Source organism: Trichogramma pretiosum, unplaced genomic scaffold (genome assembly GCF_000599845.2).
Source record: "Trichogramma pretiosum strain Unisexual culture from Peru unplaced genomic scaffold, Tpre_2.0 scaffold13, whole genome shotgun sequence".
Lineage (NCBI taxonomy): Eukaryota > Metazoa > Arthropoda > Insecta > Hymenoptera > Trichogrammatidae > Trichogramma > Trichogramma pretiosum.
In genome coordinates this window covers 2,307,383-2,324,898 of record NW_019641606.1, presented here as the reverse complement: position 1 = coordinate 2,324,898, position 17,516 = coordinate 2,307,383, and the positions used below count along the sequence as shown (strand labels likewise).

The 17,516-nt window shown below is 38.0% G+C and overlaps 3 protein-coding genes across 9 annotated transcripts in view; 1 reads left to right on the top strand and 2 right to left on the bottom strand.

The window, feature by feature from the left end:
* Nucleotides 1-3,533, top strand: part of LOC106652122 (serine/threonine-protein phosphatase 4 regulatory subunit 1-like) — a 123,639-nt gene extending 120,106 nt beyond the window's left edge. For all 6 annotated transcript variants that reach the window (XM_014370907.2, XM_014370909.2, XM_014370910.2 and 3 more), the window contains 4 exons: nt 100-270; nt 351-758; nt 836-2,483; nt 2,557-3,533. In XM_014370907.2, the coding sequence (XP_014226393.1) occupies nt 100-270; nt 351-758; nt 836-2,483; nt 2,557-2,714 (2,385 nt within the window). In that variant the 3' untranslated portion in view covers nt 2,715-3,533. The remainder of the gene's footprint in view (nt 1-99; nt 271-350; nt 759-835; nt 2,484-2,556) is intronic.
* Nucleotides 3,534-4,559: 1,026 nt separating this feature from the next.
* LOC106651978 lies at nt 4,560-6,320 on the bottom strand. The gene is made up of 6 exons (XM_014370693.1): nt 6,167-6,320; nt 5,907-6,088; nt 5,585-5,796; nt 4,921-5,518; nt 4,779-4,860; nt 4,560-4,681 (listed from the first exon to the last, which is right to left on the bottom strand). The coding sequence occupies exons 1-6, from the start codon at nt 6,318-6,320 to the stop codon at nt 4,560-4,562; spliced, it is 1,350 nt and encodes a 449-aa protein (XP_014226179.1).
* Nucleotides 6,321-6,943: 623 nt separating this feature from the next.
* On the bottom strand, nt 6,944-15,979 carry LOC106652129 (tyrosine-protein phosphatase non-receptor type 2). Of its 2 annotated transcripts, XM_014370920.2 has the most exons (8): nt 14,834-15,972; nt 12,198-12,628; nt 11,880-12,105; nt 11,644-11,796; nt 11,271-11,436; nt 10,903-11,083; nt 10,719-10,829; nt 6,944-7,250 (listed from the first exon to the last, which is right to left on the bottom strand). In XM_014370920.2, exons 1-8 carry the CDS (start codon nt 15,035-15,037, stop codon nt 7,184-7,186), a joined length of 1,539 nt encoding a protein of 512 aa, XP_014226406.1. In that variant the 5' UTR covers nt 15,038-15,972; the 3' UTR covers nt 6,944-7,183. The 2 variants fall into 2 exon arrangements, with proteins under 2 accessions (XP_014226406.1, XP_023314160.1); XM_023458392.1 differs by lacking the exon at nt 6,944-7,250 and having other exon boundaries at nt 10,151-10,829; nt 14,834-15,979.
* Between the last annotated feature and the right edge of the window lie 1,537 nt (nt 15,980-17,516).

Genomic DNA, 17,516 nt, shown 5'->3' with positions numbered 1-17,516 from the left:
GTTCTGAATAATTTGTTAGTCACCGTTTTTAAATCTATATCATTTTTTAAAGCATGAAAAACTATAAAACTAATGAAAAACATTTTTTTTTTGTTAAAGCTTATGACAAAACTTGGAGTGCATGTGCCCCATGAGACAATAGAAAAATTATTTTTGGACCCATTCATTGAACTATGCTCCAGTGACCAGCTGTATGTCAGAAGAGTATGCGCTTCAATTATGGGAGATTTCTGCACCATGATGTCTGAAGATGCTATTTACAACAAACTTGTGAGTATAATTTAACGAAGCACGATTGAAACATAAAAGCGAAAGAACAAATTCATCATGAATGATTATTATTTATACAGCTACAAACTTATGCAAACCTGTGCATGGATTCCATGTGGGACGTCCGAAAGACGACCGCAAGTGTTATGATGTCGGTTGCCAAATGTGTGCCACTGACAATGAGGAGATTATTGCTAGCAAAATTGCTTGTAAAGCATTTACGAGATGAGTCGCGCTGGGTTCGCAAATCTGCCTTCGAAATACTGGGACCGTTCATAGCCACGTTCGCCAAGCAATTTTATGAGCTTATCAATGGACCCAAGGACGAGCTTCTGCTTGTCTATGAAAATCAGCGGGATGGTCAGAGCTTTGATGTGGTACCAGTTGCCAAAATCTCCGACATTTTGACGGAAAATCTATCTGACAAGCGAACGCTCGATGATTTAATTAAATATCACCACCTTAGATCCAACGATAATAACACAAAGGTTGGTATTTGACGAAAAATGGATATGATGAGAATTTTGTACTTTCAATTCTTACATTCTTTTCAATATCGTTACAGGGGCGCAGAAAGCGAGCCAAAGAACAAAAACTCGATGAAATGTGCATAGAATTGCGCCAGGCCTTTTTCTCTCAAGATCAAAAGTTTTGTAAAGATGAATATGAAAACTTCAATCTATTTCAATATTACTATGATCCCCCAGACATGCCATTAGATCCTGAACTCGTCAACTCTATAATCAATGATAATGACGCTCCCGATGTTAATAACCCCCCTCCTGTAAATGATACCGAGAAAGAAAATCGTCTCGATGAAAATGATGTAAAAAATGCTAATAATGAGGATAATCAACAAATTCAATTGGATGATAATAAAAATACTGAAATCAGTCAACCCGTTGAAAAAGACGATAAACAATATGATAATAATTTTAACAACGAGCAGCAGTTACAAGAGCAAGATAGCAATGATAACAGCGATAGTAATGATAGCAATGATAGCAATGATAACAACGATAATAATGATAATGATAATAACAGCGATAATGGTGACGAGGATGTCAAGGTAGACCAAAATGAATCTGAAGATGGATTTGAATTCTCGAAAAACGAGGACTATCTTTCTGATGAAGATGACTACGGTGATAATGATGATAGAGATGATAACAAAAGTAGGAAACTAATTCGACGGTATAGGGTTCGCGCTGTGCGTAAAGAACTTAACAGATCCCTTGATACAACTGTAAATATAATGGACACATCACTAGAGCAAAACTCGACATTTAATGTGAGTAGTAGTTCCGGTGGTGTATCGGGTCTTCAAGCTCTCGAAGATGATCTAGTGTTTGATGACGATGAAATTGTACCGCGTATTTTGGTCGACTACTTTATCTCGATGGCTGAGTTACCATTAAATGACAACGAGCTCGGAGGTGATCTTGATTATCACTGTGCTTTCAGTTTTCCCGCGGTTGTTTTAACGCTGGGTAAGGATAACTGGCATCGATTGAAAGATGCGTACCAGCGATTGGCAGGCGCTGTTGCGTGGAAAGTACGAAGTACGCTCGCCTCGAGCATACACGAAATCGCTCGCATCATCGGAAAAGAGCTGTCGGCTCGCGATCTTGTTCCTATTTATAACGACTTCATCAATGATCTTGACGAAGTCAGAATAGGTGCTCTCAAACACTTGTCTACATTTTTGGAAATACTCAGCCCGCAAGATCGCATGCAATATCTGCCTAAACTGAATGACTTCCTCATTACCGATAGCAAATGGAACTGGAGGCTTCGCGAAGAACTTGTGAAGCAGCTTGCGAAAATCATTGAACTCTACCAGCCAAAAGACGTGGCACAATACATATCGCCCCTATTAATGCATCTACTGCAAGACCGGGTTGCATCTGTAAGACTAGAAGCTCTTAATGCTATGTCGTTGATGATCAAATTTTTGTCGGGACCCTCAGAAAATCTTGCTCTTGCACTGATTCGAGAAATGAGAGATTTACTCGTCCGTCAGTCTGCTGAGCGTTGGATTATCCGACAGACTTATGCATTAATATGTTCAAAGCTTATTACCAATGGAAATGTTAAGGGTGATATCTTTGCAAGAGAGCTACTACCTTATCTCCTGTACTTGGCCAATGATCGGGTACCGAACGTGCGACTTGTCGTCGCCAGAACTCTTGTTAAGGATGTTATTTTGCTTCGTAAGTTTCTTTACATTTTTTTCATTCTAAACACACTCAAGCAAGTGATTAATTATAATTTATATTTTTATAGCTCACTTTTCTTGTCCTTCGAATAATGATGATGAAGGACAAAAGGTTTATGAAAAGTTGAAGATGATGCAATTAGATGCCGACAGAGACGTACGAATTTTCGCAAATCAGTTAGATTGGACGGTGAAAAATTCAACAAATTCTGAAGCAAGAACATGAAAAAAGTAATTGATATTGTTAACGGCGTATCATAGATCATCGATTTTTTTAATATTAACATCTGATTATGTACAGAAGTCTGTGTAACATATATACTATGAAAAGCGATAAATTATTGATGATTTTGATAAATTAAAACTACTTCTATAATATTTTTGAGATTCATGTATGTGCTTTTGTGCAGCAATTTTTTTTAATTTGTTTGGATTTTCTTATTTTGTAAAATAAAGTGATTTGTTTTCTATGTGAGATTGAATTTTAGTGAGAAAGGAATTTTACCTGTTGCCAACGTTTTAATGCAAATTGTGAACACTGAATTCTATCTTTAAACTTTCTAGTTCAAAGTAAATCACTGCTGATTTTTATTGCAAAATTATTACAATCGAAGATGGCGGTATTAATTGTATGAATGCATGGTAATGACTGTGGCTACGTGTAATATTTTTTTATTATCAATTTGTACTATCGATAATTAAATGATATGTAAGAAACTATTATAATTATCAAGAAAACTTTATTCAAATTACCATTTAAAATGGGAGTTTTACCGAAAATAAATCTTTCACTCATTAAACAATGCCACTAGTGAAGTACTGAAGTTTTTTATGATATTTTATCAAGCCATTGTTTTTTTCAACAATCATTGATTAATGATAGATGTAGACTGGAGTACCGAACTAAGAAAAGTATTTTTGACGTATTTAATTATACTGCCGTTTTAGTATACTAGATTCTGCTGATCAATTTCTTGTACAAGAAAATGGGAATGATTGTATCAAATTCAAAAATGAAATTAAACAATATATTCATAAAAATTGATATTTTTAAAGATCTCAAGTCATTGATACCTGATTTGCTTGAAAACTATAAAGTTATGTAATCAAATTGAGAATGAAACTGATTTTTTAAGATTATAAGCTGTATATATAAATTGTACAGTATAAGAAGATAACTGAAAAAATAACGAGAGTTCAATTATTGAAAACTGAAACATAAGAATTCTTTTTGCAAACTTTTATTGAAAAAACGATTTGTTTACTTAAAAATATCGCCGAAGATCGATTTCTTTTCCAATATAAAATTGTAAAAAGAAATTATTCTTTTTCAAGCGAAATATCACAGAATGTACATGCTTTTTGTGTAACTGCAAAATGATTTTTAAATTTTACTCAAAATATATTCTGAATTCAATCATTTTCGTAAAGTTTTGCATTTTATTCAATACCACTTCAGTAAATTTTTTGCGCGTTTGAAAGAATTCACTTTGAACATTTCTAGTATTGGTTTAAGACAATTTTCACCACTCGCTCAAAAGACTGTTTGCTATATTTTTAGTTTTTCTAAATTTAGAGTATCCGACAATCCGCTAAGGAAATATCCGTGTCACTCAATACAATAAATAATTCCGAATTATTTCCGTATATCCGTCGCGTCACGGTAAAAAAATCTCTAGCAATTATCAAAAAGTCAACTGCGTATATATTTTTAAAAATAAAAGTACAATATTAAAATACAGTCTAGTACAAACTTAAAGGCTACCTATATAAAATAATTACCAGGTAATATATAAAACAAAATGAGCGAACCGTGGGCAATCATCCACTTGTCCTGTTGGCCCCTCACATATAAATATAAATGATAAAAAACAACATTTTCATAAAATAGATCGTTTACAAATTGCTCAAATACGACACGCGACGACGCCTGCCGCTCCTCATCGTCGTCGGAAAAGTCCGAGAAACTTTTGCGGGCAGTCGGGCATCTGACACAGACGCTCCTCCGTGGCGAGGACGTGGCCCTCGTCCAGGCAGCCTCGGGTTCTCGTCTCGATCCCCCGGCCGCAGGTCACGCTGCAGGCCGTCCAGGACGTCCAGTTGGGATCCGAGCACGCCGGCGATTCCGTCGACGTCGTGACCACGCCGAGCTCCTCCTCCTCGTCTGTTGTTTCTGGTACAGGCTCGGTCGTGCTGCGTGTGCGCGATTTACACAAAAGTTTCAGAATGGAGTCTCGTTTCATGAAATTCGTTTCATAAGAAAATGTTGTTCATTTTTACCCCGACTCACTTTCGTCTGAAGACTGTTGGTTATCATTGCTATTGCCCGGATTATTTCCTATATTAGTCACTAGACCGTGTAAACTATCGACCTGCAATGAAATTCCCTTCGTCAAGTAATTCGAGTTCGACTCTTTTTTAAAAACCTTTACCTTTTGAATCAATTGCTGGAGAAGATCTATAACAACCTTTGCATCCTTATTACCATTAACATCATTATGATTATTGCTATGACCATTTCCCGACGTAGAAATGATAACCGTGTGCTTGGACGCCGCCGTTTTGCGGGCGTTCGCCAAGGCCGCATTGGATTTGACGCTTTTGACTTTTTCGCGCGCGCCACCCGTAGCGCACTTGTTCGTCTCCGTCAGCTTCGACAGGGGATTCATCCTCGTCGACGTCAGAGCCGCGTGTTTTTTTGGTTTCCCTTTGTGCCTCGTCTTCTCCTTGCCCTTGTGCTTCATCGCGACGTTGTGCTTCGACTTGTGCTTTTTCGGCTTCTTTTTCGGCTTCTTTCTCGCCTGCGCAACGGACGACGATCGCTTGACCGGCGCCGCCGCCGCAGCGTACGAACTCTCGTCCTCGAGAGCTGCTCCACTTCGTTCGGCGGACGATTTCGCCCCGTTGTCGTAGTAGCAGTCCCGGAGATTACCTTCCTCCGATCCTCCGCAGTTCACATCGTCGTACTGTTCCTCCTCTCGACGATCTCGCGATTTCACCTCCACCGGACTTTTCCATCTCTTCGAGGGTCTTGAGGATACAAATTGAACAATGAGTACAACGAAGATCTCCTTCACCCGAGCTGCTTCGACTCACGAGTTCAAGCGATCCGAGACCGCCTGCAGATCGGGATAAATGTCTTCGAGACGATTTCTCGTGTCCGCGGTCAATCGGTCGTCCAGAAACGTGCCGTCCTCCCGCAGCGACTCGCGCTCGAATTCCCTGGCCTCCTCGACCGCCGGATCCGTCTCGTCGGCGACGGACAAACGGCGAAGCAACCTGCGCGAGCTGTGCCGATCGCGACCATCCTTTATCAACAGACACATTCGCTTATTTTTATTCGAACTGTCGAGAGGGGCATATCGATTCGTAGTTTAACGAGGCATTTCTGGGAGGGGTTAAAGAAGATGTTGTTTACCATTGTCAGTGCTGACGATTTTTTGCGGCTCAAGGCTGCTGCTCTCGAGCGATCGATCCGTTTGACTCGGGCGCGAGGCTTGAACGACTCGGCCTCCGAGTCGTCGGCGTCTCGGTCGAGCGGATCCGGACCTCGCATGCTCGACAGCGTCTTTATCGTCGCGACGGCTCCTCTGCCAGCAGCTAATTTCGAAAAACGTTATCGTCGTTACACCACCACCTTGTGCTCCGATTTTTCGCGGGATAACCTCGAAAACTTACCGATCTCGCGGTCTCTTGCCGGAGGACCGACGGTAGTGGTAGCAGTGGAGGCGTTGGCAGCGGCGGTAAAGAGAAAACCAATAGTTTTGCGATTGTGCTCGATGTACTTTTCATCGAATCCGGACAGAGGCGCAATGAGACTTGCAATTACCATGGTGAAGATGAGCCAAGCAATTTGTCGTCGATGGCTAATCAGCATAACACTGAATCACGACCCAGCGACGACGACCCCCACATTTGTCCCGCATCGATGACAAATTTTTGCTTTCACACCCAATAATCGATGCGTAAATTTCTCGGGTATTTTTGTTCTTTGAATGTAAATCTCGCCTTTCGTTGGGGGGGTTAATCGCTGTACTTGCGCCAACAGGCAGAAACGACGGAACACCTTGACGTTGGTAACTTAAAAGAGTCGCGTGTTACATCTAATCGAAAGGGTTACTTTTTGTGCAATTGATTTAAAATTGGAGATTTTTCAAGGGAAAAATATTGCATCGTTGTGTGTAACGGATGGTGAGTTCCGGGGACGACGTTTGAATGAAAAAAACAAAGATACGAGTTTATGTATATATTTTTTAAAATATCGTTTAAAGATCGAATTTTAATAATTAATTAAATTCATGAGATTCAATGTACACATTAATTATTATTAGAATACAAATCTTAACGTTGCTTAGGATTAAACAGCTACATTTTTTTTTCATTTCATTTCATAATTTTTTTCATATTACTTTAAACGAAAAGTAAATCCTACGCAGAAATAACACAAACATTTAATGCTTTTTACTAAATTGATTGATTCGTTCAACAACGAAACGGAACAACAGCTTTCGAGCCACACATTGACGGAATCCGCGATTGCGAGGTTTTATTTCATTTATTTATTTATTTTCGTGATTATAAGTGCACGACCAGGTGGGTAGAGTAATGTGGCTTGTGGGTTAAAATGAATTTTTTTTTGCTTTGTGTTTTTTTTTTCGTCGGTGGTGGCGCACGTCAATTGGGCACGTTGGAGTCTTAGATTGATGGCTCGGTCTCTTCTCGTACATTTCCGCTACTCTCCTCGCTCAAATCGCATTTTGATCTGAAATAAATCAAGTTCACATTTGAAGTAAGGCGCCAAAGTTAAACAACTGAGATTTAACGGACAGATATGTAAGGATGAGAGAGATGGAAAAATAGATTTTATCTATTGCGTGATAAAGAATGAAAAAGCGGTAGAACACAGATGCCTAAAGTTGCTCCTAAAAATATAACGCATGAATCATTGAGAGGACTCGGATTGACAGAGAGATAAAAAAAAATAAATTAATGTTTGGATATGTGAGAATACACAAGCAAAAGTTTCACTGTGCCATTAAAAATTATTTTTGAAATAGTTTATTTTAGGTAAAATTTAATGGCATACGAAGACGGTGACGAAGTGTTTTGTACATTGATCTTGTTTTTAGAAAATGATGTTAGATTCAAAAAAATTGCTGTCCATCAACATCAATTTCACTTCTCGCAATTACGAGAGCAAACGTATCACGAATGACATCAAAAATTGTTGCCTTGCTCTAATATGGTACTTTAAAGAATATATATTATATATGTGCTTACAAAATTATTATTTATATGACGCTATTCATATATGGATATACCTATCGAAACGAATTTTCAATATGTGTTTACTAAACTACAATTGATAGTAAAACCTACTGTGGTGTGTCGATGTTGATTGTTTTTTACACACATAAATTACTTACGGCTATACAATGCTTTTTTTCAGGTATCTAGAAGAGTGGTTAAATCGACAAAATAAATTATCATCCACTTTGAGTTGACATTCGTTCGATCTTCTAATTCTACACGTATAAACATTTCAATTTCGCTTATTGTTACGGAAAATAGCCATCTATACAGTCAATAATGATGATTTTATACTACTTTATATAGGTATTATTTATACTTAGCAATTGCCGAAATTGAGTAGCGAGAAATAGTTATAGTTTCTTATTTTTCTTTTCAAAGTACATTTATCTATTTCTTAAGTATATTAAGTTATGTAAAATAATTTCTCTCAATTTTCTTTCAATTTATTTCTGACGATTTTGTAAATTTGTCATGGCCATTGTACTACGTCAAGTTTGTTCAATTTTCACTCCTGACGTTTTTACAAGTTCGATAAAGTATTCTTGTAAAGTTTTGGTGTATAGCTTACTCATTGGCCAATTATATGAAAATATGATATTTGTTACAAAATTGATCTTCTTTGTAGATTTTCAAAAAGAGTTAGTTCGACGTAAATTTCCAAAAAAAAATTCTGCTTTATCCTATAATGATTAGAGAGAAAGATAGGCACTTTTACTATGTTTCTGTATTGTGATTGGCTATTGTAGTTTTTGAAATGAATAATTTCGCGAATGGAACCTTGCCTAAATGTACAGCCAAGTAGTGTTAACTTAGGCTCGGTTACTAAAGATTAGTGAGCTTTTGTATGAATGATCTTTAACTGCTATATATTGGAACTTTTAGGTAGCACCGTGTATGAAATATTATTCAATTTTTTTCAACTGCATTCTACAATTAATGATTGGAAAGTACAGCGTATAATGGAAATGAAAGGTTGCATCACGATGTTCACGGAGTGACAATATTTAAAAAGTGTGAACGAGAAATGTGCTTTGAAAACATGTTTACGTGCGAAATCGGAATCACGTTTTCTTGTTGCTCAAGTATCAAAAGATAAAAATTCTTCTGGACTATACCCCAAAGTGAGCATCGAGCAACTTTCACTATCAATATCAATCCAAATAAATCAATAAAGTTAACGATAAAAAAGAAGACTGTTGTTAAACAGAACATTTTTTAACTTTCTCGCCACTCTATCAATAACATTCTAGCTTCCTACAATCGCGATGATTTGTCTTTAAGATTACATGTATGTACCCGCTTAAAGATTACTTTTTGCCACATGTTTATTTTATGCTTTTATGCAATTATTACTCATGGATCTACACAATTCAATCTTACTTTTTAAAAAGTTTTTAAAACTATTCTCAGTCTTCCAAACAACTTTAAACATTGCTTGAGGCAATATTTTCATGCTTTTCATAATTTTTATCGTAAAAAATTGTTCAACGAATTATGAAAATTTAGATGTGAACATAATACTCTAAATTATTAGAATCATATAAATCATTCGAATATGATTTTCAAACGTTCGACAGAGTTGGACTTTTCATCATTCACGTTCAGGAAATATAGACAGTATTTATATTTTAAAAGTAAATAGTTATAAAGCGATATATTATATCCAATCGTTCATTTTTATTTAAAAAGTCGATAACATACGAAAATGAAAAAAAATGTTTTCATTCTAATTAATTAGAGACGTACACGAAGATACTTCCATCGAAATGGCAAATTGATTAAATTGTTAAAAAGGTTGAGTTCATTTGCTTATACATTAGTTAAATATGGATAAAATCTAAAAACAAGTGCGTGGCACATTCAAACGTTAAAAAACGTCTTAATAAATTAATCTTTGAAAAAAAAGTAAAATTGATTTAATGTTGAAATGAATTCATCAACAATTCATGGTTCGTCAAGTAAATAAAATTTGATTTTTTTTCAATAGTGAGGTTTAATTATAAATGTGTATAATTAATATTAACATATTTTTTAAAAATTATTTTATAAAAGTACATTAATAAATAAGAGAAAAAACAAATTTTTGTATTGTAAGCATCACAGTTTGAGAGAATATTACATCGTATAAATATACAATTGTAATCGTGATAACTGAATAGAACTTTGTCCAACTCTGTTATAGAAGTAGCTCAAATTTCTTTAAAACGCTTTTCCCATTTCACCGAAAGAATTACTTAACAGAGAAATAAGGCAAAAGGTGCGATGTCGTTCAACGATTCGCGTAGACGTTTCAGCGTGTTAAAAATGCTGCTCATATGTATAAAAAGTTATAACCAGATTCATTTTTCATTTATAATCGGTTTCAATATACATCCAAGGTATAATTTCTCCAAAATAGATTTCATATCAAATTCATGTGAATATCGTACATTTCCCAACTCGTTGAGAAATACACGGAATAGAAAATTGATGTTACTTATTTCAGCTTTGGTCAATTGTCAGAAAAATTTACGATGTGTCAAATTCATTATGAACGAAAAAAATTTAGCTTATAAGCTTTTTTTAAGCTTCATAAAAACGTGTCAGTTTGACATCTGACCAAATAAAATTATACAGATTTTCTGATCTCTATTATTTCATTTTATCGTACAGAAGTATCCAAAAAATATTCATATGACTTTTCATGAAATATTTTAGACTTTTGTACTTGGTAATAGCGGTACGAATACAACGCGCTACTAAACTAATTAAAAGAAGTATCGAACGTATTTCCTCGCTTATAAGACCAATGTTATAAAAGTTGATGAAAATAAAAAAACTTGTTTATCCGCGACCGTAATAGAGTGTATAGAACGCCAGAACACCGCCGCCTACAATCGCAGCACCTACACCTAAAGATATGGGCGAAAATAATGACCTCTTGAGTTGCTGCCAATCTTCGGACTCCTTCTGACGTCGCTTCATACCCCGCACTTGTGCATCGAGACGTTCTTTCTTCTCCATGCGTCGTCGCCGCAGATCGTTATTTCTATTCAAACAAGAAGTTAGTAATTTATTAAAATTTTGAAATATGAGTTTATGATTTACAATTAGATACTAACATATCAGAGCCAGTTGGTGAACTATTTGCTGGATTAGACGAATCATCATTGCTCAAGCTTTCGGCGGTTGAGTCGGATGAATTATGATCACTGACATGATTACTTGTTGAGTTAGAGTTCACTACGTTTTCTGGTGCGTTAGGCAATAGTCGGGATAGTGGTGAAGAGCTTGATGTGTTGTCTGAAATTTCATTAGTTATATTATAAGTTTTTGAATCCATCATAACATCATTGTATACAAATATTTAAATATTCATGATGGCTTTCAATGTTAGTGTAAGTCAGTTATAAGTTCAAGTTTTTTCTGTGATTTATAGTAATTCAAACAAATGGACCTTCAATGGTATATTAAAGTAACGCTTTATTACCATTGTCGGATGAAGGACTAGGCGAATTATCGGTCGTTTTGCTACGAGTTAGTGATTCACCCCTAGGTGGTGGTAGAGGGGGTTCATCTTCCTCTTCTATTGATGTATTATTTATATTATTCATGCTATCACAATTATTAGTTTCGTCTTCTTCTTCGTTAGAATTCTGTAAAATGTTCACACATGAAATGTATTTTCAGATGCAGATTTTTATTTGAAGCAATGCAATAGTATTGGTGAATTCGAAATGATAAGTTAAAATAAAATAATTATGATGAAAATTGTTAAAGAATAACAGTAGCAAAATAACGATAGCAAACTTCAAACCATGAGTTCCAATAAAATTGCATTACTATTGATAGATGAAACGTACCTTGCTAATAACAGGGAAATTTTTAGAACCTTCAATAATGGCTATGTAAGAAAAGCGTAATTGATCTGGTGTTTGAATTAATCCCATTCGAGATCTTCTCATTTCTAATAAAACTTCTCTAACATTTACAGAATTCAGTCCATTTTTTTCAATCTTGTTACATAAAAAGTTGAAATTAGTATCTTGTCTTGTTAGAATTATTAAAAAAATTATATAATTTTTATTGCTTTACTTACTAATACAAGACAAGTATCCACAAGACAGAATGTACCTGACCGCCCAATACCTGCTGAGCAATGTACAATTGCGGGCCCTTCTGTTGGTTCTAAAGTACCAGTTTCTCTGATTTCAGCCAGAAATTGGAGGAATGCAGTTGGACTACCAGGCACACCAAAATCAGGCCACGTTGTGTAGTGGAAATGATATATATCTCTACTTTCGCTTGTCTCTGTATTAGTCAATCTGCATAAAAAAAATCAGTTATTTTACTGAATCAAAGTACACCTTAAAAATTATGCAACAGTCTCTTTATATTTTATTATTCAACTATTTACCTTAATGTACTTTTAACAAAATGTGATCTTCCAATTCTCTTTATTAATTCTACTTTAAATCCTTCATCTTTGAATACCATAGTACCAGTATTTCCTTCACTTTTGTCCAATGGCCAATATTGATGGCATTTTGTCAGACTATTTTCAATAACTTTGTTAAGCATTATTATTACTTTGCTATTTTGTTCCCATACCATTTGCCAGAAATGTCCAGCTGTGTTTGGTAACGGTCCTTGAGTTAAAATGTATTGTCTATTGGCACGTTCGATCTTAAGCAAATTTCCATTGATATAGTCAACTGATCCTTTTTGAAGGATTATTCTTGAATGATCATATGGCGCGACATCGCGATAACGATTCAGAGTTCTATTAGCAAACTTTTTACTTTCGTCTGCAGTGTATTCATAGTTGCTGCACTCATTGCTGATATACTGCAAAGAGAAAAATGTATAATTTATTTGTAGAAAGCTTGATTGAAGTAAACTTTTTTATTTATATGTTATTGGGTCAATTCTATTTGTATTAGCACCTTGCCAGTTTAAATTTGTAAGTGATATGATAAAAAGTATAACAATTTGTAACTCAAGATTACAAAAAAATGATTCATTACAACAGTACAAGAAAGTTATATTAGAAAAATTAAGTTAGAAAATTTTCATGATATGCTAGGTATTTCTATTACTTTGAGTCAAACGTGAAACTCTTATATTACAAGGACAAAAAAAATAATGATACATTGAAGCTAGGAAAAAAATCTCAGCAAATTCCAAATTAAGATTTCAAGGTACTTTTATAATACAAACACATAAAGTGACATCATAGAAATATTATTTGTGCCAAGCCATGACACGATTAATAAAAAATACTATTGTTTTAAATTAATTGTTTATTCTTTGTACAGCATTATCGTCAACTCAAGAACTTCATTCAGGTTTCAATGGTAGTTTTGTTAAGGCAAGACAGTATTGAACAGAAAATGCATCATTCCCAATTAGTTCCAGTTCATTGACTTGAACAAGAAGGGATTGGCTTCCAGTTCATGTGTTACTGGAACCTTCGTGAACTAACATGTCATAAAAGTTGTTGCACTTTGAACTACTGCAATAGTTCAAATAGATTCATCAATTGCAATGGTTTAACTATCTCTTCTGTTCATAAATATTATTATATTTTGAGTAAACTTTGAAAGACATGTAATACGCATCGTGCTGGTATACAAGTCAGTTTGCAGTATTCAAAAAGAAATTCCTGCAAGCCCCATAAAGTCGCCCGCACCGACGCTACTTCCGTTGTTTTTGAAACTCCACATCTGCATCATGCCAAAGGCAGGCAGTACAGGCAGTACAGGCAAAATTTTAAAAACAACTCAATCCCAGCTTTTGCGGAACACGTGAATATATAGAAATGCATATAACCTAAAAATAAGTCTAGCCGTCATTGCATTTAATGTTTCGTGTTATGTGTTTCTTTTTTTTTTCTCTCTCTCTCTCTTTCTCTCTACACTAAAGCCGCTTTACGCTGCGCACCCCTTTTCTCTTCAAAGAAGCGTGTGCGCTTTATAAAAGTGCAACGCGAGACGGTGGAAAGTGCACATGCACACACCGCCGCCGCTTCTTGCTCATTTATATTTTTTGCGTGTATATACGTATGCATGTGTGTGTGTGTATGTGAGTAAATGTGTCTGAGCTTGTTTGCCATCGTGCTCGATAGACACATGCGGACAACACGCATGCATGGTGAAAAGAAGAAAAAAAAAGGATGCATCGTGTATGCTATTGCATTGCCCCGAAGTCTTCGTCGCGCGACGAGACTGACGCATGTGTGTGTGTGTGTGTGTCTGTGTATCATGGTGTGTGCCCTCTCGACGAACGCCGAGTTACATGCGTCTCCTGTTTTTCTCTCTCTTTCTCTCTACATTTATCCTCCTCGCTCAAACGAACAAAAGAAGCCTTTTACACTCGTGTCTATGTTGTAGCGTAGGAGGGAACCTCCGCCGTTGCAGCCACACAAGCGGCGCAGACATGCAGACACGAGAAGTGTGTAAAACCTCGCGAATAGAAAGAATAGATGTGCTCGCACACAAACACACACACACACACATAAACAACAGGCGCTCATAGACATACTCGGGCTGCTAATGTGCGCGCGGCTTGTGGCATCGTTCACACATGTATCAGTTTGTGCGATGAGTAATATTATTGCGCCGCGTTGTAGCACAGGCGAACTGTATGCGGGCTGCACACAGAAAGAATTCGACATTAGAACGACAGCAGCAACGAGGACGGATAATGATGATCATAATAACGAAGGCGAAAGAAGCAACGTATATATTACGGCGACGATGATACATAGTCACGCGCGCATGGCCGAGAGAGAGAGAGAGAAGTCGCGAGCGAGAGCAGCCGGGCGACGAAGAGCAGCAGCAGCAGTAGCAAGTGTGGAACGCGCCAATGTCCATGTGTGTGCGACTGTGTATGTGTATCATACACTTATTATGTATGTATCAAGAGCACGACGATGTTATATAGTCCCCCCTTGCTCCGTTTTTAACGCGCGATAACGATTTTGGCAAGGAGCCTATACATGATAGCAGTAAAAAATAATCATAAAAAGTCAGACGTCACATAAACACCTACCCTGAGCAATGCTGGCCATCCGTTCTTCTGATTTATCTCGAGGAACTCGGTCTCGACGTTGCTCGACGACTTGTTGAGCGGATCGTTGTTGGCGCCGCTGCTGCCGATGCTGTTGTTGCTGTTGCTGCCTGCAATGCTGCTCTTCACCGAGGGCAGATTGTTCAACGGCGCATTGACGTTGCCGACGCCGTCGTTGTTCGTCATCTTTCGACCGTTGTTTTGCTTATTTTTTATGAATCTGCGCGAGCTTTAAATCCAGATTCAGAGTCGAGCCTTGTGTATACTCAAAAGCGGAGCAACAAAATCAAGCACACTTTTCTGAGATCCGGACGAATTCCAAGGTTCTCGGCAGCGGAGCAACAAAACAATTTCACTCGTCTGGGCGATCGTCGAACACACTCGGACACACTTTCAGTAGTAACCGGCCATCTCCGGATTGACAATATAAAGCAATACACGGACACTCTTTTTGCAACACAGATAACGACGAGAGTCTCGAGTCACTCTACATCGGTCGCTGTCTCTCTTTCTCTCTCAATGTAGCCTCTATGTATCCCGTGAATTATCTCTCTCTCTCTCTCTCACTGAGGAAACCTCTTGTGTCTGTATATATATTGGAATATATATCTATATATACACGCACAACGAGCACAGCAGCCTCCTTTCTATGTATATGTCTATGTGTGTGTTGGTGCGGCTGTGTGAATATACAAGCCTGTATAAGTATGTGTCTCTTGTGTGAGAGAAATATTCGGCGAAACCAATTCACTGAAACACGACGACGCTACACTTTTTTTCGGAGTAGGTATACGTTATTATTATTTAACGAAGAATAAAGCAGCAGCGGCCGAGAGACGACTCCGCGACCGACCGACCGACTCACGACGACGACGATCACTCACTATACCACTACCACTGCTTCTACGACGACGACGACGATTCCGCACTTTAATAATGCCCAAGCACTGGTACGTGTGTTGAACGCAACTCTGTGTGTGCGTGGAAATTGCGAAAATGAGACTGAATTTATGATTATGCTTCTCGTGCGAGCGAGGAGAGTAGCGTACGTACACGGCCGCGACGAAGAGACGACGACTCACGACCACGACGATTTAGCCTGTGTGCGTGCGTGTGGCGGTGCTGCTGCTGTACTATATAATATCGAATGCGGAGCAGTAGCGGCGGCGGCGGCGGCGGAGCAAATTACGGAGTCGGGAGAAACTGAAACTGTGCGCGAACTTGCACGGTAGGTACTGCAGTATAGTAGACTGTACGGCTGCACTTGGCGGCTCCGCTGCTTCGTGGCGCTGCGTAGTATATAGGTTGATCGCCGATGCGCGCGCGTGGGTGGACTCGGACGTATATAATACGCGAGAGCGAGAGAGACGGAGAGAAAGAGAGAGCGTCGAGGCGGCAATTTTTGAAATCGATCCATGTCGCGCGTTCGATTTTTTCTTTCAACGGTTGTAATTCGAAGTGTGGGGGGAAATTTTTTCAAATTTTTAGTTCGAGGAATCGAACGTTTATAATTTTGGAGGGGAGGCATTTTAAGCTGATTATGGAGGGTTGTTACTTGTTGTTACGCAACATTGCGATAGTATAAGCAGAATAATGACTGGATTTTAATTAGGCTCGTAATCTCTAACTTTGATCGATACCATCATCGCTCGCTCATTGCGTTGCTATGCATTTAATTAGAAATCGAGAGACTCGTGTGTGCGGGTCTCTGTGTACACAACGAGCTAGCTAGATAACGATGATCAGAATTCGAACGTTTGAATTGAGAGAGATAAAATGAAAACATAGACACATGTTTTTCCGAGTAACCACGTGGGTGAAAGTCTCATCGCGTTGTTGTTATTCTCGAAATCCACACGCAGCCATTTTTATAGAGAAGAGACAGAAATAATGACGAGCGGAAAGATCCCAAATACATCTTCGAAGTGTAATATATTGATCCAGCGATAAAACCGACGTCGTGTCTAGTAGCGTGCGGCGTGTCGAGGAACGTCGATAATTAGTTGTGTACGTCAATGACGGCTTAGTACTTTCGGCGTACACGAGTTAATTTTTTATTTTTATCACCGTAACCCTTTGCGCCGCAATACGTTAACAACGAATCGATATCACGATCATCGAGGCGCGTAAGTACGATGATGAAGCCGTTGTTTTTCGGCGAAATAAACTCTGCATCATCTTTCCCACCCTCTTGTGGTGGTGATTCACCCTAGCTCTGTCTATCTCTCTCTTTTCGTTGGAAGTTTATGTGCTTCAAAGCTCGCACGAGAGAAGACGCAAGGATAAAGAGGTGGATGGGTGGTTGTGAGGGGGATCCGCGCGTAGGTGTATCCCTATATGCTAAACCCTCCCGAGATTCACCTGAGCGCCCGACCGGATATCGAAGACCCGAGCGTCAAGTACGAGGTGTAATCGTGGGATATATTTTTTTTTTTTTTTTTTTTTTGGAAAACTATGAGCTTAGTTACATAAAATGATAATGTAAGCGCATCGGTCGCCGACGACTCGCCACTTTTCGAGCGACGAAAAATAATCGATAATTCGCACTGCTTCCGCGTATTCACCTCCGCCATCATCGCACCCGTGTGGTTGATTGCGTTTCAGTTTTCACGCGCGCGTTATTTTCCTGATACGTGTTTGCCGTACGAGTACGTGCAGCCGCATC

What these genes read in the sequence shown, in the direction of transcription:
- LOC106651978 (XM_014370693.1), bottom strand. Translation starts at nt 6,320, where the DNA reads ATGGTAATTGCAAGTCTCATTGCGCCTCTGTCCGGATTCGATGAAAAG. An exon ending in AATCGTCAGCACTGACAATG is followed by an intron (nt 5,797 to 5,906) that starts GTAAACAACATC and finishes CTGTTGATAAAG; the next exon opens with GATGGTCGCGATCGGCACAG. An exon ending in GTCTCGGATCGCTTGAACTC is followed by an intron (nt 5,519 to 5,584) that starts GTGAGTCGAAGC and finishes TGTATCCTCAAG; the next exon opens with ACCCTCGAAGAGATGGAAAA.
- LOC106652129 (XM_023458392.1), bottom strand. Translation starts at nt 15,037, where the DNA reads ATGACGAACAACGACGGCGTCGGCAACGTCAATGCGCCGTTGAACAAT. An exon ending in TTTGTTAAAAGTACATTAAG is followed by an intron (nt 12,106 to 12,197) that starts GTAAATAGTTGA and finishes TTTTTTATGCAG; the next exon opens with ATTGACTAATACAGAGACAA. An exon ending in TAGTCCTTCATCCGACAATG is followed by an intron (nt 11,084 to 11,270) that starts GTAATAAAGCGT and finishes ATGAAATTTCAG; the next exon opens with ACAACACATCAAGCTCTTCA.